The sequence below is a fragment of the Perna viridis genome, chromosome 8 (genome assembly GCF_037379345.1).
Source record: "Perna viridis isolate PV_CMFRI_1.1 ecotype Kerala chromosome 8, ASM3737934v1, whole genome shotgun sequence".
NCBI classification, from domain to species: domain Eukaryota; kingdom Metazoa; phylum Mollusca; class Bivalvia; order Mytilida; family Mytilidae; genus Perna; species Perna viridis.
Genome location: NC_142452.1, coordinates 5,431,639 through 5,456,943, shown reverse-complemented (window position 1 = coordinate 5,456,943; position 25,305 = coordinate 5,431,639). Strand labels below are relative to the sequence as shown.

Genomic DNA, 25,305 nt, shown 5'->3' with positions numbered 1-25,305 from the left:
TTTTATGAGCAACTCGGCCGTTGCACCTTGCCCATGCTCCCAGTTTTTAGTGGAGTCCGAGTTGCTCATTTGCTTTTGTTACTTTGTATGTATGATTTTAGTTACTTTATGTTCTTTGTTGTGTATGTCTGTTTTTTCCATGTCAGGTCTTTGTCCCTGGATTGAATTCTTTTGATTACCGCTATAACCTTGGTTCCCTAGCACGTAGAAGCGTAGTAGCTTTCTTAATTTCAATAATTAACGATAGTAACGACTGTTACCACTTTGTCTAAAGAAATAGAACTGACGGAAAACAAATAGTCCGGAACAAGTGTTTCACTTCTTATCATCAGTCCCCCATGTTTAATAAGACGATATGACTAGTTGACCAATCTAAGAAAAGGTTTATCATTATAACTGAGTTTTGTTTTTCGTTAAAATTTAATGAGCAACACGGTAGGTGTCACCTAATTGATTTAATCGGTTGGTATATATTGTTCACCCATCCAGAGCATCTCATTTAATCCTATTTTGGAATATACACTTGTATATATTACAGAGCTTCAGATCATCACGACTAATAATTCTTTGAAGTTTGAAGCAATGCAAATAAGGCATTCTCAACATATGGTGCGACATATAAAGAAAATTAATATTAAGAGTGTTTAAATTTAAAAACTCCAAAAAGAAAAAAACAAGGTATTTACAGATGTTCAAACAATTCATAGCACTTCATGGCACTTCATAGGACATGAAGGGTCACAATATAGTTATTTTCTTAATTTGTAGTAGATGAAAGGTCATTACTGAAATTATTTACTTACTTTGTAGTATATGAAAGGTCATACTTGTGGTAACTATACTATGGTGAACAGCAATACTTGTAATCTTTTCTGCCTGTACAGGTCCGGGTGTTAAAAGAATAGGCCTGCAGCAGCACTAAGCTTGTCGTATAAGGTGACTAAATAGTGCTCAGAAACCTTGCTGGGGGCAAGGCGCTCTGCCCACAGAGCAACTGGGATGTGTGCCCCAGGTGGTGGAATGGGGTACCCCTGGCGAGTTACATGCTGGGGTTGTCAGACTATAATACAGAAAACCTGACCGCAAACCATAGTGGTGCACCGTGTTGGGAAAGATGCCACGTTTCTCGCAAGTTAAAAAAGCCTGCTGTGGTATTCGATAGGAGTAGGAACCTTTGCGCTCCGCCACAGGAGGCTAAATTGCCCTACCTTACCCATCCCCCCTTTTTCCAGTGGCAATCAAAATTTTGTCGACCCTATTATTCTTGTGACCCATCCTTTTTTTTTTCTTTCATGTTCATTCTATCATCCATTTCATGTTCATTGTCTGAATATAGCTGAAATATTGCTGCTCGGACGTTAAACCCCAACAAACAAACAAACAAACATGAACTTCTTTGATTATTTTATAGTATATGAAAGGTAATTACTGTAATTATTTACTTACTTTGTAGTATATGAAAGGTCATACTTGTGGTAACTATACTATGGTGAACGGCAATACTTGTAATCTTTTCTGAACTGCTTTGATTATTTTGTAGTATATGAAAGGTCATTACTGTAATTATTTACTTACTTTGTAGTATATGAAAGGTCATACTTGTGGTAACTATACTATGGTGAACGGCAATACTTGTAATCTTTTCTGAACTGCTTTGATTATTTTGTAGTATATGAAAGGTCATTACTGTAATTATTTACTTACTTTGTAGTATATGAAAGGTCATACTTGTGGTAACTATACTATGGTGAACGGCAATACTTGTAATCTTTTCTGAACTGCTTTGATTATATATTAATTCAATGGCAACTCAGAGAAAATAATGAAAAATTGATGAAAATAATAACTGAAACCATTGTTTACATGTTTTGTTTATTGTACTTAACTGATGTCCATCATGTCATGAAAAATATAAGACATTCTAAATTGCAAATATCTGAACATATCAAAATGATTTCTTGAAGACATATTTGTTTATCAAGAAACTTGAACACACTGAGGTTGAATATGTGAAAACATTGAGTGAATATTTGAACACACCAAGATTGAATATTTGAAACATTGGGGTTGAAATATTTGAACACAGTGAGGTTGAAATATATGAACACACAGAGGTTGAATATTTGAACACATTGGGTGACTATTAGAACACAATGGGTGAATATTTGAACACACTGAGTGAATATTTGAACACACTAAGATTGAATATTTGAACACAGTGAGGTTGAAACATTTGAACACATTGGGTGAACACAATAGGTGAATATTTGAACACATTGGGTGAATATTAGAACACAATGGGTGAATATTTGAACACATTGAGGTTGAAATATTTGTACAAATTGACTACCAATATATAACTACATCAACACACTGAAAATGACCATTTAAACATCAACTTATTTGATATGGTCCATAAGAAATAAAAAAAAATGATGATTATATATAATTTACAAAAAAAAATACCCAGTTCCTCATATAATTGAATCATTGATGATACAAAAATATACAATATATCAATAGGGAAAAGGAAGACAATGTTCTTAATGTAATGTATGTAATATATCAAGCTTGAGAGTATCACTACCTATAGCACCAGAATAAGGGAATGACAGTTTAACTTACAGATGACATAACCATTTTAATTTATTTATAATAGAACCACATCCCATAACCTCAACTCAATGTTTGTTCTAATCTTATAGTCCCATTAATCATCACTGATACTTGGTAAATACAATATAACAGAGAGGGAGCTTACTGGATGATGCCCACACTGAATTATTTCAAAACCTTATATGGGATTATCACCGTTTACAAACATCTCACTTTATGGAAAATCTACTAAAAAAAAATCATAACATCAAATTCAGCAAAGCTTACAAATCAAGTACTATTTGAAATTAAAACTTTAAAAATTAAGAATGGTAAACATCATTATAGAGGATATCTTATAAACTCTAGCAAATAGATAAAAATATCTCAAAACAATGACCAATCAGTATAAATATTCAAATTTACACCATCAATCCAGATTTTGAGAATCAGTGATGAGGAGACAGCTGCCTTGTAATGAAAAGCAACTGAAATTTAATAAATTCTCTGATGGCATTTATCACTTTGCTTAAGCACTTACAGTCCCAACACCTTGATAATCTAAACAGCCATCTCCATGGCAATTTTTGGATGTGGATTATAACCAATTATTTCAAAGTCTTCATATTTAAAGTCATCAATATCCGTTACTTGTCTTTTAAACACAAGCTTTGGAAACTCTCGTGGTTCTCTCTTCAACTGAAAACAAGGAATACATGGTCAATTTAACGAAGTGGCCTATACAATGCTAAAAATTAGGCTTGGTCAATAAAAATGAGAACTGCCAAATAATTTGGAAGGATAGAAGTAAAAATACTTTTTTAATTAAGTAATCATATTCTACCACTGAATCATTTTAACAACCAAACTTGCAAGAATGGGGACGTCCCTGCCTGAGGCTGCCCAACACAAATGAGTTAAGCAGACACAAAATTTACAAAGCCAAAAAAAAAAATTTAAATAAATAAAATAAAAAATTAAACAATCAGAAGTAGATATACAGTAAGTAAGACGCACTATCATAAAATCCAAATTTGAAAAAGCAGAAACTGTTTTATTGTAAGAAAGAAAATCATATCTGGTTAAAGAATCCAATTTGGTAAAGAAAGAAGTTGATATCAGATATAGATGATTGTAACTATCATAGTACATCATACTGAAATTCTATACTACATGTACGTCAGATCAATCCGAAACCACATTATTATCAGATTATTCCCACTACATGTATGCCAGATTATGTATGTAAGTTCATTCTTATTAAGTGTTCTCAAGTTTCAGCTGAAAAAAAAATACAAAGGCAAACAGTGGTAGAATGTATACGGTGGACATTTCCAAGAATTGCTTACCTGCTCCTTCAGAGGCTCTATATGATTAACATAGACATGGGCATCTCCAATTGTATGTACAAAGTCACCAGGCTACAAAACAAGAAAACAAATATCTGAAATGTTCTCTGGTTATAAAGTCAATTTGTTAATACATTTGTTAGGGCAGAATCTGACCTGGGTCCAACAATCAAATATCTTAGCCAAGAAAAGTCATTCAAGATGTTTGGTCTTAGCTTGACAGTCTACAGTATTGTTTTTATTCCTATAAGAAGCTTGACTATATTAGGATATTGCAGTTTAAATACATGTTAAGACAATGTTCTCCACCCATTTACTACACTCGGCAATCATTAAAATGTACTACAACTCATAATTTTATTTTCAGTTCCAGCTTGTTCTCACATCCTGACATTTCACCGTTTATCATATGAAGCAAATTGTGATATTTACTACACGTTTTGTAGAAAAGACAGCTACAATACTGTAAAATTATTATTATTTGTGGGGTACCAATTTTCATGGTTTTTATGTGTAAACTAAACCACAAAATTTGGTTTCCAACAAAAAGAAGATTCCCATTGATGTGTATCCTGAAAACCACAAAACCACAAATTCAAGAACCCACTAACTTGTGTTTCTTCTATAATCCACAAAAATTGTTGTCTACAAATAAAAGTGCTTTCACAGTTTTTGATCATGGTGAATATCTACATTATTTATAAGCCGTTTTCACTGGTCCAGATCCATTCTAGGCTCTGATAGCCTGTATCTAGCTATTGTTTTTCTCACTTGATATTTGCTGTGTGTGTCAGTCTTATATCATGGGAAATGCAAGTTGCATAGTTTAGTATTAGAACTTCCCTACATTTTATAGTATATTAGGAGATCTGCACTGAACATATTATGTGTCATTAATGTAAAATTAAAGATGCCTTTGTTAAATATTATTAAAGTTACAAGATTCTTAATTTTAGCTTTGTTATATGAACTACCACTAAACATGCCAAAGTCAAGTTTATTGTCAGCATTTCAGTCTGGTCAGAGCCTTTTAAAGCGATACTCCCACCGAGCATTTTACAATATAAAACCTACATTTGACCTTTTCATCCAAAATATACGACAACATGGTTTTGGGTGTACATTGTTTTATATGATTTGGGATTTTTTTCTCAACGAATACAAAGGCAAGGCGAATGCCTATCTTATGACAAAATATAGGTCAACTTCTCCCTTGACTTTGTATTGATATTCTCCCAATGAATGCACTGATAAAAATATTGTGTACATGTAAATAGACAAAATATTTCTATGTATTATTGGGTCTAGGATATATACCCCCAGCACAGACCTCTGCAAGATGTTAAAAGAACTTTTAACAATTTTTTTCAAATGAAACACTGATTTCCCTTGCCTGTTTATTATTTTGAAAAATTATAAAATACCAAAATTGAACATGCATCCAAGTTCACATTTTCACACATTATTTTTTCAGAAAGTAAAGAAATGCAGTATGAAGAATGCAATGTATGAAAACTTCCCAGAACATTTCAGTTTATAATGTCACGAATTCATGAATGTATTGACATTCTTACGTGTCTGTGTGTCCAAGATCTTGATTTGAGATGAATCTTAAACATCATAAATTGTGTTTTTGTTAAATCATGGGGTATCCAATATTTCCTTTACTTTTAAATGACACAAGTATACTAAGGAAACATTGAGTAGGTTATCATTTGTAACACTGACTGTTAGCCTAATCTACATTTGGTATCACCCTCACCAAATTATTGCGAAAATAAAGTTATCATTTAACATAGATGCCAAACCCTTTCTGATACAATCAGTAAAAAGGAATTGAGTTGTTCATAATTTAGCACTTTATCAATTATCATCATAAAAATTGAAATTGACATCTCAAATCTATCTTGTATGAAAACGTGTTCCATTCACTATTCAGAAACCATAAGATTCATCTTAAATGAGATCGATGACATTAGTGAAACCTCAATGCACTGTTATTCACACCAATAAATCATTTTGATGCCAACCATTCATCATTCTATCTCCTACACTAACAGAATAGCAGTAGTTACCCACTCTTAACTGGCACAGGATTGAACCTTCTACACCTGAGGCAAGCACCCTACACCAAGACCACTGAATGATATTCTCAAAAAAAGGAAAAAGAATAACTATAGATTTACCTTTAGGCCAGTAACTTCAGCTATCATGTATGTAAGTAATGAGTAACTAGCAATGTTAAATGGTACACCTAAACCCTGAAAAACAAAGACATTTTAATCTCATCAATGAAAAATACATCTGACATAAGATGAGGGCATGACTTTTTGTAGGTTTAAACTCTGTCATGTCAGTTAACTGCTAATAGTCCTTTGCTTGTGCAATGTACAATAAGTTTCCTTCAGTTTTTAAAAAGGGATTCTGACCTTTTTTAACTGATTTAAGGTATGCTTAATAGTGTAATATTTTTTTCCAAAGTGGCAAGATATAAAGTGGGGATTGGGATCTCGCCAAAGTACTTTAGCAACGTCACATTTTCTGCCCTTGTCCCAAATCAGAAATTTCTGGTCTCAGCTACAACCTGCCCAGTGGTGTGATGATTTTCTTGTCATTCGCTGAAGACCCATGGGTGGCCTCGAGCTGATATTTTTCATTCCAGTGTGGTTGTTGTCTCCTTGACATATTCACTATATCCATTCTCCTTTTAAGTACATGTTTTGAAAATTATTAATGTTCTTTCAAATTCCTTTAGTTATCTGTAAGTGTTAGAGAAATCCTGTATCTATCAATGGCCTTATCAAATGTCTGTGTTTTAAATGAAGTCACAGTATCCTATGCATAACATAAATAATTTTTATTGAGACATTATCCCTTCTTTTAACATCTATTTATTGATTTATAATCATCCAATATGATGAAATTAAGGAAAATGACTGTTAAGCAACCCCTTTCTTATAGTTCTGATACACAAAGTTTGTAATAAACCAACCATATCTCCAGATCGTTGATAGAGCTGACAAGAGAGTTCACCATTGGCCACATAGAACTGTACGAAGGCATGGCAGGGAGGTAAAGCCATCTTCTTTAAATCTGTTAAACAAAAAGTATTAAAGACAACTGTGAGTTTGGTTTCAGTCTAATAGAAAATAATGAACTAATTTTAATACAGACATTAAGGTCAGCCTCATATCTTAACCTACACTTAGAGATCGATGGTAAAGGAAAACTATTGATCTATAAGACAAACATGATGAGTTCTCATACCATATTGTCAACTTTTCTTTCATCTCTGGCAACATTCCTTTAGCTAATGTGTATGGAGTTTTCATATCACAACTCATAAGTTATGCCAGAGCTTCCTTACTATGCAGACTTTTTGTATCGCACTTGACATCATACAATTAGGCTTCTGGAGCAGGTTTAAGTTCCTACAAGATTGAAGTCATCACTACAGTTTTTGGTCGTCATCATGAACTCGTGGATCTCTATGGTGTTTCCATCTGCACCATGAAAACTGATATGTTCAATGTGTCATAGTTTTCCTTTCATCTTTCATCTACTTCAGACTTGACTTTTTTATGAGCAAACAGATGGTTGTTTCTAGAAAAACAGAGGATGCTTACCCTACCGGTGCACCTGGTCCATGCTCCCACTTTTTAGTGGAGTACCAGTTGCTCATTTACTTATGTTACTTTGTATGTGTTATTTTGGTTATTTATGTTCTTTGTTGTGTGTGTCTGTTTTTTCATGTCTGGTCTTTGATCCTGGTTTACATTCTTCTGATTTCCACTAGAATTTTGGTTCTCTTGATTATTTTTTTCCTTTGATACAAGACAAACTTGACTTAGACTCAACTGGTCACCTCATACATGTACATGACTTTCAGCTAGAGAAGTAGAAGAAAAGAACTAAGAACTTGGGAATCAAATAAAAATCCAAATGATTAATTAGAATAATTGGAGTTACCAGTCTGATAAAAACAAAATTTGATTTACTGCTAGAAGATTTAGGTTTTTATTGATATAAAGAGAATAGATATGGTGAATAAGTCAAAGAAACAACATCCACACCATGAAAAAACATGTTCTAAATGCATAAACCTTTCAGTAGTAGTAGACTGCATCATATTTGCTAATTGTTAATTACCAGTTTATGTATGAAGGTTTTGTATTTAATAGATTAACTCCAGATAACACCTTTTTATTACATGAATGGTCAGACAACTTTTGTTGTTGATCCTCTAACATGGCCATGTGACCGGAGTCTGACCTTCAAATATTGTCACTGAAACTCCATAAATAAGTTACGAAATGGCTAAATTACAAACATTAGAATGACCTGAAGTGTAAATACAAACAGATGAGGAAAAAATGTAGTTTTGATCTGGATATGTGCTTATCAATTCTGAAAAAAAAAAAAAAAAAATCGAGTGTCCTCAGGAACTGAAAATTCAATCAACTTTCCATTAAAAATTGAGCATTGGAACTTTACTATTGAGAAACAAAGATATTGTAAATGCTATCCTTATTGAAGTCAGGGTCAGAAGTTCATGGGGACATTTTGTATCTTGATAGAGAAAGAACAATTTAGTTCTATGCATCAAAATATTTAACTTCACTTTAGGTTTCAAATGTATTATATATAAGCAGATTGGACATTTCAATCTCTCACAGGTTTACCTCTGTCTAATCTACATGTATCCATCTTGAATGGATAGATCTGTATACTCATTTTTAATTATATAATAGAACAAGTAAAATACATGAATCTTCCATCATCACTTATGAAGACAATACCATGACAACCATACCTATTACACAGCAGTGAACCTTACCCACAGGGTTCCAAGCTGACATGATAATTCTCCTATCATCAGGATTTGTCTTTATCTTCTGAATAACATCAGCTAACTGGTCAACACCTTGCCCAGTGTAGTCAGAATGCATATTTTTGTACTCAGCACCAAAATGTCTCCACTGGAACCCATACACAGGACCTAAATCACCTGAGAATAAGATAAATAGACTACATCAGTCAGCGATCTGGTTAACAATGATTATCTAGGATTTGGCCATTTAATCTTCTTCATGAATGGCTACATATTTGCAACATCACACCATAGATGATGTGCTAGAAAACAGTGATATGAAAAACTCACTGTTGCAATTGGTTGCATATCATTTTCTACAAAACTTGATTGGTCAAAAGTGACGTGACTTTTCTAATGTTGTTCTTCCGACATCATGGGTGACGTCATACACATGCGATGCTAAAATTTCTGCCATGATAGATAACAAATGCCAATCAGACAAAATATTCTAAAGAAATCATAGAGGAAAAGGTTTCATAATTGCTAAAGTTTAATACCACAAACTATTAACTCATATTTAATTTCAACATCAAAACAAACTGACAGAGGCTCGTTCCTTATGGTATTAAAATTCAATAACATGAGTTGATATTCTGCGATATTCAACTTTCACTCAGTATGAAACCTTTAAGTCCACTTAAAACCAGAAAAAAACATGTTCTCATTCCTTGTAAATGATTAAGTATGCCCATAAATATTTATGCTCCTGAGACAGTACATAGTGGTCAGGATGTCTGGTAATTTCATCTCTGTGAACTTCCTATATTTTTTAATTAACAATTTCAAGGTACATGTATGTATATGCTGATTTTCCTTCTGAAGTTTATACATTGTATTTAAGCTAACTGTACATCAAATTTACCTTCCTCCCTGTCTGTAAGACCTAAACCATCAAGAAAGTCCCTGGATCCATTAGCATCCCAGATTTTGACATTATTATCACTTAGTTTCTTGCCACTAGTACATCCCTCTACAAACCATAGTAACTCAACAGCAACACCTCTCCAGAATACCCTCTTAGTAGTCAGTAATGGAAACTCTGTGAAAACATTCTGTAGTAAGTTCTGTGAAATCATTTAGTATTAAGTAAAGGATATTGTAAAAACATTTATCAAATACGAAATACATGTATTTAAAGTGTAACATCACAATTTTTTTTCAAAATTTGAGTATGCATAAAGCTTACACCATTTATCAAGGAAAACTTATTCATTTTGACTAAAAATGCCTAATTTAGACAAAAAATGCATAATTTTTAGACTTTAAATCTAATACAAATAGGAGAACTGATAATTAGAAATAAGAGTAAATGACACTAAAATACAATAGAATCTACTGGATTTTCAATGTGGATTATCCCCTAAATGCAGGCAGATATGAATAAATAACTACATTTCTCACAATATAGATCCATAAAACAATTTAATTACAAAAATAAAAATATGCAGCCTTTTTTGGGGTGAATTACATTTTTCAGATTTTGCATGATTCTTACAAAGACAGCTACTTAATTAATAATTAAGGTATCTCCTCATGGTGTGTTTCTTGGGATGAGACATAACACCTGCACAACAGCTGAAGCTCCAATATACAAATCAATTGTGTCACAGTGCAGGTGTTACCAGCTAAAAGAATTATATGATCTCAGAATACTGTATGAATATAATCCAATGATAGGAAAGTACTTAATATGGCGTTGAAATTAAGAAATGCTTGTTTGAAAGTCTTGTGATTGGCAGAAAATATTTTGTACTTAATTTTCATGTAATAAAAGATGCTAATTTAGTTTTATTTTTACAAACTCTAACTTATAGGTAGTAATTAACTTACAATTAAAATGTAAATAAACAGAGCTTTGTGAATTTTACAAACTTTTCTAAACACTGATCTTATTAGTCGTACATTGTAAAACTCATTCATCAGGTTTTAGTTTTAGTACTTTTGATTTGTACCTGTGATGTCAGAAGCATAAAGTTTACAAGATTTGATAATACTGAAAATAGTCAATATCTGCATACATGGTTCATTGTATTGTTAAATAAATTTGCATGATTGCTATTTGTGTATAAATGAATCAATAAAACCCACCATGCAAAAATGTCATATTTATACTTTCAATTTTTTTTTTCAAGTAGAATAACATTTTTTAAATTATATGGTTTACAAAAGAATGAAGACATATTTTTCCATTTCTCAAAACAAAAAGTTCAGACAGCACCTCGGGCAGACAAAACTGATGGGCAAACTATAATACAGATGTACTTCAATGTGTATAATAGGTAAAAAAAACAAAGGAACAAGAACACTACATAGAATAATAAACTCAACATGTAACGTACGATCTCTAAGGTTGTACCTCATCTGCATTCCAAATATAGAGAGTGTATCAGTACCAGTTCTGTTACTTTTCCTCATCCCATGGTCCAATACCTGCTGAATGGCATCTAGGTAGTTATACTCATCATGTCTGAAATACATAGGTTTGTCTTATCGAAAAAAAAATCAGAGGAAATGATTAACACATACTTTACACTGAAAGCTATATTACCAACAACAGTAACATACATTTACAAAATGTTTAACTAAAGGATACCTCATCTGAGAAAATAAGAAACCAGGTGGCCATAATATTTATTTGATAGAATGAAGAATGAATCAAAGATTTTCTGTATTATTTTACAAATCAGGTTTGAGTTAAATGTGACCTCAAAAATCATGTTGGGGCACAGCTGTAAAGTTGGTGTGAATCACACTTGCATAATTCAAGTTGGTACATTGTAGGTATGCCATTTATGTACTAACACATAATCAATTGAACATATTACGTTTTGAGATAGACATAACAATCAAAACATCGCTCACAGTCACAGCATTGTTGGTTGTCTTATATATTGTCAAGATAGTGACCTAATAAGTGTTTTCCCCAAACCTAAACAAGTACAAACCTTCGGGAAGGACTGTGTCCATTACATCCATTCTGAGTAATCTTTTCACCATTCTTTACAAATCCATCACCACGTCCATCGACTGGGCTCTCCTGTACTTCCATCGTATATCTGTTATGTCTGTAAAATGTACATGTAATTGTATCTACATACAATTATTCATGTATCAGTGTTCTAGAATTCCTAGACGACCATTTTCCAATATCGGAGATCAAAATTTTTTTAATCAGTATAAATTTCAGCCTGCTTGGTTTTAATAGTGTATAAACATCCTGTCTACCTGTCTCCTAATTGTTTATTGGAAATTAATTGACAGGTACGTGTCAATTTCAGCCGATGTGCAGCCACCTGTGACTGTGATTTACCTGTAACTGATTAGTTGATTGCATAATTGAATTAACGGTACACATGAGGCCGGATTGCGTAAACGAATTAATTGATGTGACTTGGACAATTTTCATACATTTATTACTTGATTTATTCAGAAAAAGATTGAGATGTCCATCGATTATTTTTCCGCTGATTCTTCAGCGGTAACGAAAGCACTTATAGTGCTGATACTACGAATCAGCCGTAGTTTGAAATTATTAATTTGCCGATTGAATCTTTTTAACGCAGAAGTCAACAGCCCATTTAAATCAACAAACAGAATGCATTCGAGATTTTCTTTTATAAATAATCAACTTTTTTTGTTATCAATCAAAAGTTTTCCGCAGTTTGCCGATGTGAAGAAAAAGTCAGAGAGATAAGATGTTGGAACGTCCATGTGTGGTCGAAACCGAACTCGATATTTCATAAAAGACTGAGCATGTGATGAAATAACACATTCCAATATTTACCATAGAAAACTACATGTACTTACAAGTTTTTTATCAAAAAAATTTTCGATCTGATTCTGAGCAAGACTGACACAATCATCTGCTAAAATTTGATCAAATGACCGGCACAGGCTGTCAAAATTTCTGGACCCTTGATCCCCATCCAAGATTTTTTATTGAAGTTATGGAAAAAAGTTCTTCCAACACCATGCTCTGTTCAGCATTTTAAATAAATACTATCTATGTTCGTCTGTCTATTTTGCCATTGGCAGCAGTCAAGGCAAGTGTTTCAAAATAAAAAAAATCTTCCATTAAAAGATACTTTCTGTCCGTATTTATCTATATTTTCATTTATAATGTGATATTTATAGCTGTCATTGGGTCAGTGATTTAGTACTTTAACAGATGAAAAATCAACTGGCATTATTAAAAATATTGTCATAAACAGTTGATATTTTCAGGGACATTAATGAAATGGATGGCATTGGTATTTTCTTAATCTCCATACAGCATATACATTTGTATATGAGAACACATGTAAGTGCATAGATTGATATATATAAGTGGAAAACCCAACCTACAGTCCTTGAACCAATCAGTGCAACTATTTGACAGATCCATGACCACTGCCAGACTGATCGCTGACGGATCGATAACCAATGGCCAGTGACCAATCTGATTACAGTTTTGTTATCTAACATGACAGATGATCTGTTAAAAATAAAACAAATGTAAAATAAAGTATAAATGCATTTATGTTTCTATCTTTTGCATTACATATATGTAAATATGTTTAAAATTGACAAAGAAAACAAGAGAAACCATAAAATATAATTGACCGCTCTGTGGTCATGTGATGCAATCACCAGTTTAATGGACCGATGACTGAACAGTAATTGATGACCGATTACAATTTTCGTTGCACAGATCGGTTCAAGTACTGTACAAGCTCAAATTCTTCAATTAATAGACTTATCATTTTTTACCGGCAAGGGGGAGGGGGATAATTTTTTTTCTGTAGAAAATGAAAACGCAGGATTTCTTTATGAAGAAAACAAAAAAAAAGTGGTCATTTGTCATACCTTATAGTGTCTTTAACCCTGGGGAATAAATGAACAAAAATGTACATGGATTTTATTTTATTTATTTATTTTTTTTTTTTTTTTGGGGGGGGGTTTCTACTGTTTTGAAAAAAACCTTCACCCCCTCCATTCTAAAATATGTGTTTTGCAAACAGAAAAGAGGAGAAGCACAGTATCCAAGCAAATTTTTACTCTTTTCGCTTTTTGTCACTAAAATTCAGTGACTGTGGGAGAAGGTTGTCGCCTGAGTGATACAATTTACAACTTGCGTGTAGGATCTCTAATTCAAGGGCCTGAGACATTTAAACTGACCTTCATTTTCCAAGATATTGATATTATCAAGCAGTGAAATGTATGGCAAGCCGAAGTGGACAAAAATGAGCATTTTCTAATAATATGAGGAAGGTGAAACCTTTTAACGCTCCCAAAGAAACGTTCCTAGCTTGTTACCTTTGGAACGGAACGGAGCAGAAACGATTTTTAAAACCGGAATCTAACAAAATATTTCAATTACGTGCCCGCTACCCTTCCATTCCAAAAGTAACAAGCTCCGCCTACTCTCGATTACAGTTCAAAATGTCGACAAAACAGGGTCTCTCATGGAAAATTATCGAAACTTCAATAATAAATGCAATTTTTCTAGCAAATTTGGTACCACCTTTTTGTATGGCACATCATTCTGACCCCAACCCGACATATCAATATCCAAATAAAAAAGAAGAGGGTTGCAGGGTCAGAGGAAATTCGGACTAACAATCTACATGAATAAGGTGACGAACATGTTTTTTTTTTTTTTTCAATTTTAGACCAGCGCTCAGCGTAGGAAGCGATGAAGATATTTTGCTGGCAACAAAAATGCTTCACCTTTCATCTCAAGGAAATGCATTGAAAGACCAAGTTATTGAGTTAGCTAAAAGGCCGTCACAATGGAAATCAATAGATAATACAGAGGGACTTAATGATTTACCAGTATATACAGAAGACGAAATAAGAGCTTTAACATTAGGCGTGTATCAAGTAAAGTTGGCAAAAAGTTACACCCGAGAACATTTAAAAGAAGATAGAACTTATGAAATAAAAGTATGTAAACAACAACAGGATTTGTTGTCAGCGAAAATCCAGAGTAGGCATATTACAAGCAAACAGTATCTTTGCTGGATAAAACACGCCGAGGGTGCAGTTTTGGCCTGGTATTGTCAATGCAAAATGGGAGCAAGAGTCGTAGGACCTTGCGCTCATATTACAAGCGTCATATGGTACCTTGCTTATGCCAGACATTCTGGTCTCAGACTTGATGTAAGTAAAAAGTGGTTAGAATATATTGACGATGCTTCAAAAATTCCTGATGCTGTGGATGCCAATGACAGTGAGGGCGATTCACAGAAGAATAACTTACAAAATGTTTAACTTCATATTCTATTTTGATCGAACTGCACATTTAGAAATAATTGTCTGTATTAATGATTTTGATTTTTTCAGTTATCTCAAAAATACGTTTTTGAGAAATATCCCATACAAAACATACTGTAAATGTATATTTGAATTCAATAAAGCAAATGTTAATTATTGTGATTTTAAGTAAACCGCTGTTCATAATTATTATTTTTTTAAAGGAGACAGTAATGTAGAATTTACAGTGGCGTAATACTTTATATACGGCCACCCTTTTTGAAATATAGAACTGGACTGACTTTTAATTTATTTGTATATTGGTACATTGTACATCACTGTCTTCTTTGTTGGTGTCATCTGAAACCTCTTTGATTTCATGCACTGTACATAATTAAATATTAGTTGATTTATAAAATTTTAGTTCTGAACTACAAAAGGTAAGATTGCAACTGGCTTTGACAATTATTGCCCCAAATTGTTTTTAATAAATGGACATAAACATTCTATAGAATTTAACAATGAATATATGGAAGTTGATGTACACCATATCTCTTTCAAATCGTACCACCAGATGCCACATCCCAAAAAGTTTGGGATTAATTTTGAAGGTTGTGAATGAAATTATTAAGGAATTACAGTATGAACATCAAATTTGTTCATGTTAAAATCTCTGTACTTTGAGATTGAACCAGGAGGAATGGTAGAAAAAATGACAGGTATTTGTTTGTCAATAAGTTCTTTTTGAATAGCAGTATACTCTGATATAATGCTGTCAAAATTACTGCTTTCTCTGAATAAGATAACTCAGCCCCAAATTCATGTTTTACTTTGGTTGTAAGGTCACATAAACCAGCACAAAAAATAACAAATATCCTTTATCAAGAGAAATGGAATTAATTTCCATTCTTACATCCTCCTAAATCTGGGATATAAGACCCCCATACATGATTTTAATGTGAGTCCTGAAGTTTTTAGGAAAGGGTTTATGAAGGAATATGTAGTCTAATAACTTAGCCCCCCTAGAGGTGCATCCAAATATCAAGTAACTGGTCATTTATCTGAAAAGTGATTTACAGAAATCTGATCATTTGAAGTTTCTAATGATGTAGATTTTCAAGTTTTAGTAACAAATTGACATTTTTTATTTCACAATAGTTTATGAACATGTACATAATTTGCAAAAGCAAATGTTTAGATTTGGTTGTTTTAGCCAGAGACGGTTTATCTCCCACTAATGAAAGCATAGTGGCACAATTGTTATTATGTAGATGATATCAGTTAGAAAATGATATTTCTAGAAAGTGTAAATAATAAATAGGTTTGGTTTAACTTAAGAGATTGGTACATCTCCCAGTTGACTTAAACATACATGTACATGCAAATATTTACAATTAAATGTGAAGATGATTTTTATTTCATAGTTGATATATACCTGTTTGTGCGTAATTTGCAATTTACCAAATGTGTAGATTTGCAATAATATGGTGTTTTAGTTAGAAATTGAGTTTTCTTCTACTTGTACACTGTATCAGCATTTTGTATTGTGTAGACTATACATGTATGTAAATTCGAAAACTATATTTTTGGAAAGTGTAAATGCTATATACATTTAGGTTTAATTAAATTATGTAAGAGATTGGTACATCTCTCATATGTGCAAATAATTGGTAATGTGAAAATGATATACATGTAGATTTAGTGTGTTTTAGTAAGAGATTGGTATACCTCCCACTAAAAACAGGTATTTCAATTATAAAATGAGTGTTTAATATATATGATGATATAACTTCAAGTGGCTTTACATGATGACCCAATTCTACATTCAAAGGGTTAAAATAAAGGAATTACTGTACCAAGTCATTCATTAAAAAATCATGTTGGTAAGAGATAAATTTGTAGGTATAATACCTCCTATCAGTGATGAATATACCAATACATGTCGGTAAAAAATTGGTAAATCTCTTACTAGTGGTGAATGAAGAAAAATACATTGGTAAGAGATTGATATATCACTTATAAGTCATGAATATGTAAAACATGTGGGTATGAGATTGGTATATCTCTACCTTATGGTTTAGTAAGTATAAAAGAATAGAAATTTATGTGCCATGTTCTTAATGATTAAGTTAATAATAACTTAAGGTTACAAATAATGTTTCTCCAACAATTGGTGAATATAAATAATTTCTAATGTGTCAGAATGGTACACCCCCCTAGCAGTTGTTAATATAGAAAACCATGTTGGTAAGAGATTGGTATATCTCCTACCAGTTGTGGATATAGGAAACTATGTTGGCAAGATATTGGTATATCTCCTACCAGTGGTAAATCTAGGAAACTATGTTGGTATGAGATTGGTATATCTCCTACCAGTTGTGGGCATAGGAAACTATGTTGGCAAGAGATTGGTATATCTCCTACCAGTGGTAAATCTAGGAAACTATGTTGGTATGAGATTGGTATATCTCCTACCAGTGCATTTCTGGGAGAAAAAAGTGGATCTATAGTTATATCACAAAGAGTAATATTCAGTTCAAATCAGAAATAATCACCAGTGAAGTAGAGATGATGTTCAGCTAGCAAATACCATTTGTTATATGATAATGTGATTTTTACATAAATAATCAATATGGTAAGAAATTGATATATTTCACACCATTTATTCATTTTGAAAAATCAACAATGTTTCCACTGTTAGTATAATAACCTATCTTTGAACCAGGATTTATGATAATATAATTAAAAGATTCCCACTTCCCTATGGTCATGCCTTGGCATTTATCAATTGTAGTTGCCCAACCTAGTTTTAATGGAATCTGTCTTCTTACACAACAGTTACAGGGACATTCAATTTTTCTCTCAACAGGGAATATAGGAACAACTTTTGGGTTTTCTTCTATGAAAGCAGGACCTCTATAATTATCAAATTCAACCATAACAACAGATGGCAGTGCATTTTCTGGTCTTTTACCCCTACTGTATACAATATCAATTATTTTTCCAACACAGCCGTTAATTAAACCATGTGAAACACACGGGTTAATTGAAAGCATCACTTTGGCAGACTTGCACAAGTATACTGTCCTTAGCAGACCACCTGATTTATCACTATCAGCAGACTTAGAGTGATAACCCCTATTTTGAGATTCTATTTTTGCAATTGGGTGAGTTTCATTCAAATGCAAAAGTTTCAATTTATTATGACCCCAAACCTCAATATGTGTAGGAAAAACAAATAAACCTTTTTCAGACATCCTGTATAGTATATCAGTTCTGACTGCCTTAAGTAAACATTTTATGAGGAAAGACTTTCCAGATCCTGCAGTACCAGACACTATCATTCTTAAAGGTTTGAAATTTTCTTGATTTTCTAAATAGTTTTGGGAACTATTTCAAATGCAAACTTTTGAACTTTTGATGACATTTTTTCCACACAAAAGCTAATTTCAAACTTAACAAATTGCTCTTACCAAAATATACAGCCACACACTTCAAACAGTTTTAGCGAGGGCAGACGACTAAAATAATTGAGAATGCGCAATGGCTTCTGTAGAGCTCGTGCATATTCCCAAATTGAATAAACCATACGCAGGTGTTTTGATTTTATTTCTTTAATGATTTTATTTGTTTGTAATATTTGTGTAGGTAACCTCTCAGTTATTCCTTTAGCACAAACGACCATATTTATAAACGAACTCAAAAACGGATATATGTTATTGCGCAAGTCATGGTTATTGGTTCCACTGTCATGGTCCGAAAGGTTTTTGGGTCCTTTTGGCAATAGTACAGAATTATGGGTAATGGTACATTTGTATTTTCGTAAACATTGGAGCACCTTCTGTTGACTGTTTTGACAATCCATATCTTGAAAAAAATATGTTTTGAAATTAATCAAAACGCTACTGAGACTGGTTCTGTTCTCAATCACATTTTTCGAAGTGTACGAAAAAGAAGCTGCCATTATACTGTTTTTAAGTTCCTGAATTTACATGCACAAACCGAATATTGATGCCTTTTCTGCCCACAAGTATACATGACCCAGTTGATAATACAGCCAAAAAATTATCTTTTAATATTACAAATTCATTTTCTAATATTACAAATTAGATTTCTAATATCACAAAACACTTTTTAAATATTAAAAAATCATTTTTTAATATTAAAAATTCAATTGAATTTCGAACATTAAAAAACTACAGTCGACTCCACTTAATCGCATATCGCTTAATTGCATATTTCGGTTATTAGCATAATTTTCTCCTGCACAAAACCATTTCCTATTATTCTATTACAGAAAAAATCGCTTATTTGCATAGGCCTTGGAGGTGCATTTCGGTTTATTGCATAGAGAATTTTGCCTCGTCCAGGTAAAGACAGGTTTTCCAAAATTCTATTTTACGCCTTCGGGTCATAAATATGTCAATCATATTTATTGTTGTAAAAACTAGATTATCATCAATCAGGGGGTGTTAATAATGGATTAAAAAATCATGGACATAAAAGACAATATAAATGATTTCTAATTACATTAAAATAAACAAGCACCTAGGTGAACAATGACTTCTGACGACATGCCGAACATCACCTTATGATGCGGCTTGAGGTTCGGCTTGGGGTATTTTTTGTCCCTATTTAAATTCTTCCGACTACAAATGATTATCAATGTAAATTTAATTTTCTTTAATGAGCTGAACAGTTTTGAGTGAGCTTGGGTTACTAGGCATAAATATCATACGAAAATTAAAAGTCATTCATTCAGTACAATGTCTAATGAAATTCAACTACCCTAAGGTGCCCCATACTATCCACTCTTAATAGGAATACATCGAGGTCAATGACGCGTATAATACACAACTATCAGTGTACAATGAATAGAGGAATAAAAACACACAGACCATTTCAAAAGCCCAAAAACTGCAAACATTGATGAATATTACACTGAATCCTGCCTGAAATATGAAATATGGGATTTGCTTTCGTAGAAAGGTCAGGAAATTACTTGACTATTTATAGATGAGAAACATGTGGTTTTACTTATAAATACACACAGCGTAAAGAAGGTCAATAAACAAGACAAACACAATATATATTATTATTTATTGATAAAAGAACAATACAATGAGAAGGTCTATAAGAATTAAATACCAGATCAGAAAGGTTGAACAGTGATATCCCTGGTTGATCCACAGTATCGTCGTCTTACCTGAACTCGCACTTCCGGTAAAATCGTAATTTCGGTTATAAGAATAGCCCGGTTATTTGCATAATTTTTACTGGCAAATAGGCTATGCAATTAAGCGGAATCTACTGTATTTTTGAATATTAGAAATTGATTTTCTAATATTAGAAAATAGATTTGTCTTATTCAATGACAAATTTTTAATATTAGAAAATCATTTTGTAATATTAAAAATATATGACTGATTTTGTAATATTACTAAATCAGGAATTTGTAATATTATAAAATTAATTTTTAATATTAGAAAATTAATTTGTAATATTAGAAAATTAGTGTTTTCTAATATTAAAAAATGATTTTTAATATTACAAATTAGATTTCTATTATCACAAGACACTTTTCAATATTAAAAATTCAATTGAATTTCTAATATTAAAAAACGATTTTTTAATATAAGAAATTGATTTTCTAATATTAGAAAATGAATTTGCCGTATTCAGTTGCAATTTTTTAATATTAGAAAATCATTTTGTAATCTTAAAAAATGTGACTAATTTTCTAATAAAAATGAGACTGATTCAATTCAAATTCAATTTCTAATATTACAAAATGTGTTATATTTTATAATATTACTAAATCAGGAATTTGTAATATTAGAAAATGAATTTTTAATATTAGAAAATGAATTTCAAATATTAAAAAAACTTTTCTAATATTAAAAAAATGATTTTGTACTTTTAGAAATTCATTTTCTAATACTACAAAATATTCATTTATGTCCACTTTGGCTTGCCATAGAAATGTTTCAATTAAATATGTTCCAATAAATAAACTATATTCAAACAAGAAGTGAAATTTTCACATAAAGAATGATAAAACAGGGACTTATCCCTAGGCCAAGTTATGGGTGTAGTTATTTTTCAGGAGGGCTGGAGGGGGAACATTTTTTTCCTCATCAGCTTTAGAGGGGGATATAGATTTTTTTTCAGTTTACATTTGTCTGAGAAGATACCCTTGGCGGCAGTATTACTAATGTCCGAAATCCCCCTAAAACTCCGAAAACCCCAAAAATATATCTGAAATCCCCGCTGGAATAGGGAAATCCCCCATGAAATATGACATAAATACAAGTAGGTTATTTAATATATCTTCATTTTACCGTAAAAATATAATTTGATGAAATTATTTAATGTTTTTGTATTATTGTATCGTTCGCCCCCATACAAATCCAATCCAATATGGCTGACGCTATGGGAAACACTAAAACAAAGATTACCGGTACCGATAACCATTTCTATTGGGTTTTTTTTTCTTCTCTATTTTATTTTATTTTTAGTTCCAGATTTGATATTCTTGTTTTATAGATTTTTTATAAAAATTTCAAGTGGAACTCTCCCTAGTTCCCCATACACCATAAAATTGGCCGTGTTGTTTCTTACTTTCAAGATATTTTTACAAAACTGAAGATGCATTCTTTCAATATTGGTTTTGTTCTTAAACCCCCATACCTCTGAGAAATACAATGGAATTGGAGATATCAAAGCGTCTATTAATTTCAGCTGTAAATCTACCGGTATTGTGACGTTTTTAATTTTACTAAAGAGTGTGAATGTCATTAAATGAAACATCAACATGAGAACATACGTTAGAGGTGAAAACGATAGTCTTTCAAATTTTTATTTAACTCCACTGGAATTTGATGCATCCGTTTTTAAATAAGCAGAACACTTGTATCAAAGTAGAAAGGTTACATTTCATGAAGAATATGAATTAGATGATATAATAAGAAATGCTCCAACAGCAAATATCGCTAAAAGACTGTCCAAAGACATAAGAACAACAAACACATGAGAAGAACTGAGACCCATTATCATGGCAGAAATTCTTAAGATAAAATTTTTGCAATGTGAAGAATTTCGAAAGGCACTACAAGAAAGTCAAGGGTTTATACATCACAATGTTAGCGACAGCTTCTGGGGCACCAGTCGTGACGGGAAAGGCCTTGATGTGTACAGCTTATTGTTAGCTGGTTTACATAATGGTGTGACTTAATAACAAGAACTCTCAGTTATTTTACTTAACTGTTTAATAAACATTTTATATTTTCAAGATATCCAAAGAATGCTACATGTATATAAAATACGTACTTCATTCTTTCACATGTTTGTTTTCTTGTGATAATAATTTGAATGTTTTATTTTTGTCTGTTTTGCTCTTTGTCTCTGGTTATGAAGTAATTTATCCATTTCCTTAGAGAGTAAATTTAAGATTTAGCGACAAGGTCCTGAAAACGAACAAATAAGAAGAAAACAAATAAAAATAAAAAACTAACACACTTTAATTTGGATAAATAAAACTACACTAAATTAAGAAAAAATAAACTAGCAGACCAGTCATATTTTATCCGAGATACTAACCCAAGCAAAGGTAAGAATATTGCCATCACCTTGTCCGTCCGTCCAAAAAAAACTTTCGTAACAAATATACATTTTAAGCATGCACTACTTTGTTACAATTTCAGGTTAACATGTAATCGACCAAGGAACCACTGATTTTTCTAGGACCCATTTTCATTCATGAAAACAGTGACTTTGAGACTTTTAGTGTGTTTTTCAACCAACTTAGTACTAAACTGACGGGAACAGATACAGACAAGCTTACATTTGGAACTGACGAAGAAGCTGCACTAGTCAATTCGATTACAGCGGCATTCCCTGAATCCAGACACATTCTGTGCACACGCCATCTTCGCCAGAATTGTAAGCAGAAACTCATTGATGACTGTATCTACAAGACCGAGCGGAACAACATTCTTGATGCCATCTTCGGGGACGAGGGAATCCTGAACGCTGATGACACCATTTGTTTTGAAGACCAGTGCGAGACATTGGAATCCAAGTGCAAAGAATTATCTTCCAAGTTTCATCGTTACTTTGACACCAGACTCAAGCCTAACATCCAGGATCAAAGAGCAGCCGCCATACCAAGCGGAATTTTTGACAGGGACTGGACCAACAACAACTGTGAGTCACTCAACCATGTGCTGAAGAAAGCCATTGATTGGAAATCGAAACCACTACTTGATTTAGTGGAAATCCTCAACAACATCATTGAAACAGAATTCAAGGATTTATCGCGTAGTTTGGTTTATAAGGGACAATATAGAGTTGACGAGAGTCATCGCCAGATTGTTATTTCGAAGTCAACATGGGTCAGCAAAACATCAGAGGAACGACAACGATTAGTACGAAGATTTAAGAATTTTGTACCCAAGGAATCCCATACCATTACATCAACCAACGGAAGCATGACAGTATTGAAGCCCAAAGCCCATGGTAGGAAGATAGGACAGAGGAAACGGAAGATAACAGAGAGGACCAGATTCCAGTCTCCAGCTTCTGATGATTCCGATTGATGCCCGTCTGTTACATACTCGTGTTACCATATTTAATTTTGTTACTTAATATCAACTGTAAATTGTGTATCTAACTTTTCTTAAATATTTCTTGAATAATAACTTTTTTTTGCTGACTATTGCAGACACGCCTGAGCCTTGTGCAGGGTGTCTGTGTAGTTTTAACTTTTCTTAGAATAAACTTAAATAACTTTTTTTCTCAGACTATTGCAGACACGCCTGAGCCCTGTGCAGGGTGTCTGTGTAGTTTTAAATTTAAAAACTTTAATGGCCTGTAAGTCCCACAGTAATAAATAAATAATTAATAAAGGACAAATATTTTTCTCAAGACAAAAATTTTAAATTAAAAATATATGTAAATAGTTTTAAAAATACAAAAACAAAATATAATAAATTTAATTCTGAACTAAGTATGCATTTTTCAATTATTAATTTCAATGTTTTTAAATCACATCCCAAAAATTTTATGCCCACTTCCACAGGTGATCATAGCCTTGACGATGGCGTGGGGGCTCCTTATTGGTCTAATAAGAGCACTTAATTAAAATAATTTTGTTAATAAAATCGATAACATTTTATTAGTAAGTTGATTTTAAATATATATCGCTAATCGGTACCGATAATCTTTGTTTTAGTGTTTTCCATAGCGTCAGCCATATTGGATTGGATTTGTATGGGGCGAACGATACAAAACATTAAATAATTTCATCAAATTATATTTTTACAGTAAAATGAAGATATCTTAAATAACCTACTTGTATTTATGTCATATTTCATGGGGGATTTCCCTATTCCAGCGGGGATTTCGGATATATTTTTGGGGTTTTCTGAGTTTTAGGGGGATTTCAGACATTAGTAATACCCCATTGGCGGTATGAAATGATTAATCCCTTTTGGGATTCGGCGCTGGAGATTTTTTTTGTTTGACCACAACCGATGGTGGTCAAAACAAAAAATATCTCCAGCGCCGAATCCTAAAAGGGATTATAAAATGATAAGTCCCTAAAATGCAGGAAATTGCAAATGATTGGTGTCTAGACACTACTAGTCTTGACTCGCGTGAAGTGCTGCGAGTTTAAAATGTAATAGGATATAATTCAACTTAAAATGAAAAGCTCCAAAAAGGACTGTATTGATAATATGCTATATCATTTTCGGTTTGTACATTTGTGACATCTAAATCACCTACTGTGCTCGGTGCTTCCAGACAGTGTGGTTCTTTATTTACAAATTTTGCGCCAAAAATGAACGACAACTCGGACCAAAGACAAGTCGGACCGTGACTACTCGGACCGCTATACAAGACAACTCGGACCATATTAGAGAGCTTGTTCCATATGACAAGATAACTCGGACCGTAAAACTCAGTCCAAATGCCATGAATAAAAAACTTCCTAAAAATATGGGAACTTAAAATATATAAATCTATATAAAAGATATGTTTTATTCATCCATATTTTTTTTTAAAGAATTTTCAATGACATTTCCCTTTTTAAAACAAAATTATTTTATATGACCACATATAAGACATGTAACTACGACTTGACATTTCTGACTTTAAGTTTTGGCAGCATGCAATTTGCAGTTTTTAATTACGTGAAATCAAAAATATTGTGTAAACTTTCCATAATCTGTTAATTTTAATTAAGACAATATC

The 25,305-nt window shown here is 32.4% G+C and overlaps 2 protein-coding genes across 3 annotated transcripts; both read right to left on the bottom strand.

The window, feature by feature from the left end:
* Positions 1–1,855: 1,855 nt before the first annotated feature.
* LOC148609064 (thymidylate synthase-like) lies at positions 1,856–24,895 on the bottom strand. Of its 2 annotated transcripts, none has more exons than XM_088540900.1 (9): positions 24,838–24,895; positions 11,763–11,882; positions 11,157–11,284; positions 9,680–9,856; positions 8,782–8,952; positions 6,937–7,037; positions 6,131–6,205; positions 3,945–4,016; positions 1,856–3,294 (listed from the first exon to the last, which is right to left on the bottom strand). In XM_088540900.1, exons 2-9 carry the CDS (start codon positions 11,864–11,866, stop codon positions 3,157–3,159), a joined length of 966 nt encoding a protein of 321 aa, XP_088397026.1. In that variant the 5' UTR covers positions 11,867–11,882; positions 24,838–24,895; the 3' UTR covers positions 1,856–3,156. The 2 variants fall into 2 exon arrangements, with proteins under 2 accessions (XP_088397026.1, XP_088397028.1); XM_088540902.1 differs by lacking the exon at positions 24,838–24,895 and adding an exon at positions 18,525–18,543.
* Positions 17,718–18,395, bottom strand: LOC148609065 (uncharacterized). Its single transcript, XM_088541208.1, has one exon. The coding sequence runs from the start codon at positions 18,393–18,395 to the stop codon at positions 17,718–17,720; it is 678 nt and encodes a 225-aa protein (XP_088397334.1).
* Positions 24,896–25,305: the final 410 nt, after the last annotated feature.

Bases quoted from the DNA above. Each gene is read 5' to 3' on its own strand.
- LOC148609064 (XM_088540900.1), bottom strand. From the start codon at position 11,866: ATGGAAGTACAGGAGAGCCCAGTCGATGGACGTGGTGATGGATTTGTA. The intron at 11,285-11,762 runs GTTTGTACTTGT...TATGTATTTCAG, and splicing joins GGACACAGTCCTTCCCGAAG to ACATGATGAGTATAACTACC. The intron at 7,038-8,781 runs GTAAGGTTCACT...TTTGTTTAACAG, and splicing joins GTCAGCTTGGAACCCTGTGG to ATTTAAAGAAGATGGCTTTA.
- LOC148609065 (XM_088541208.1), bottom strand. From the start codon at position 18,395: ATGATAGTGTCTGGTACTGCAGGATCTGGAAAGTCTTTCCTCATAAAA.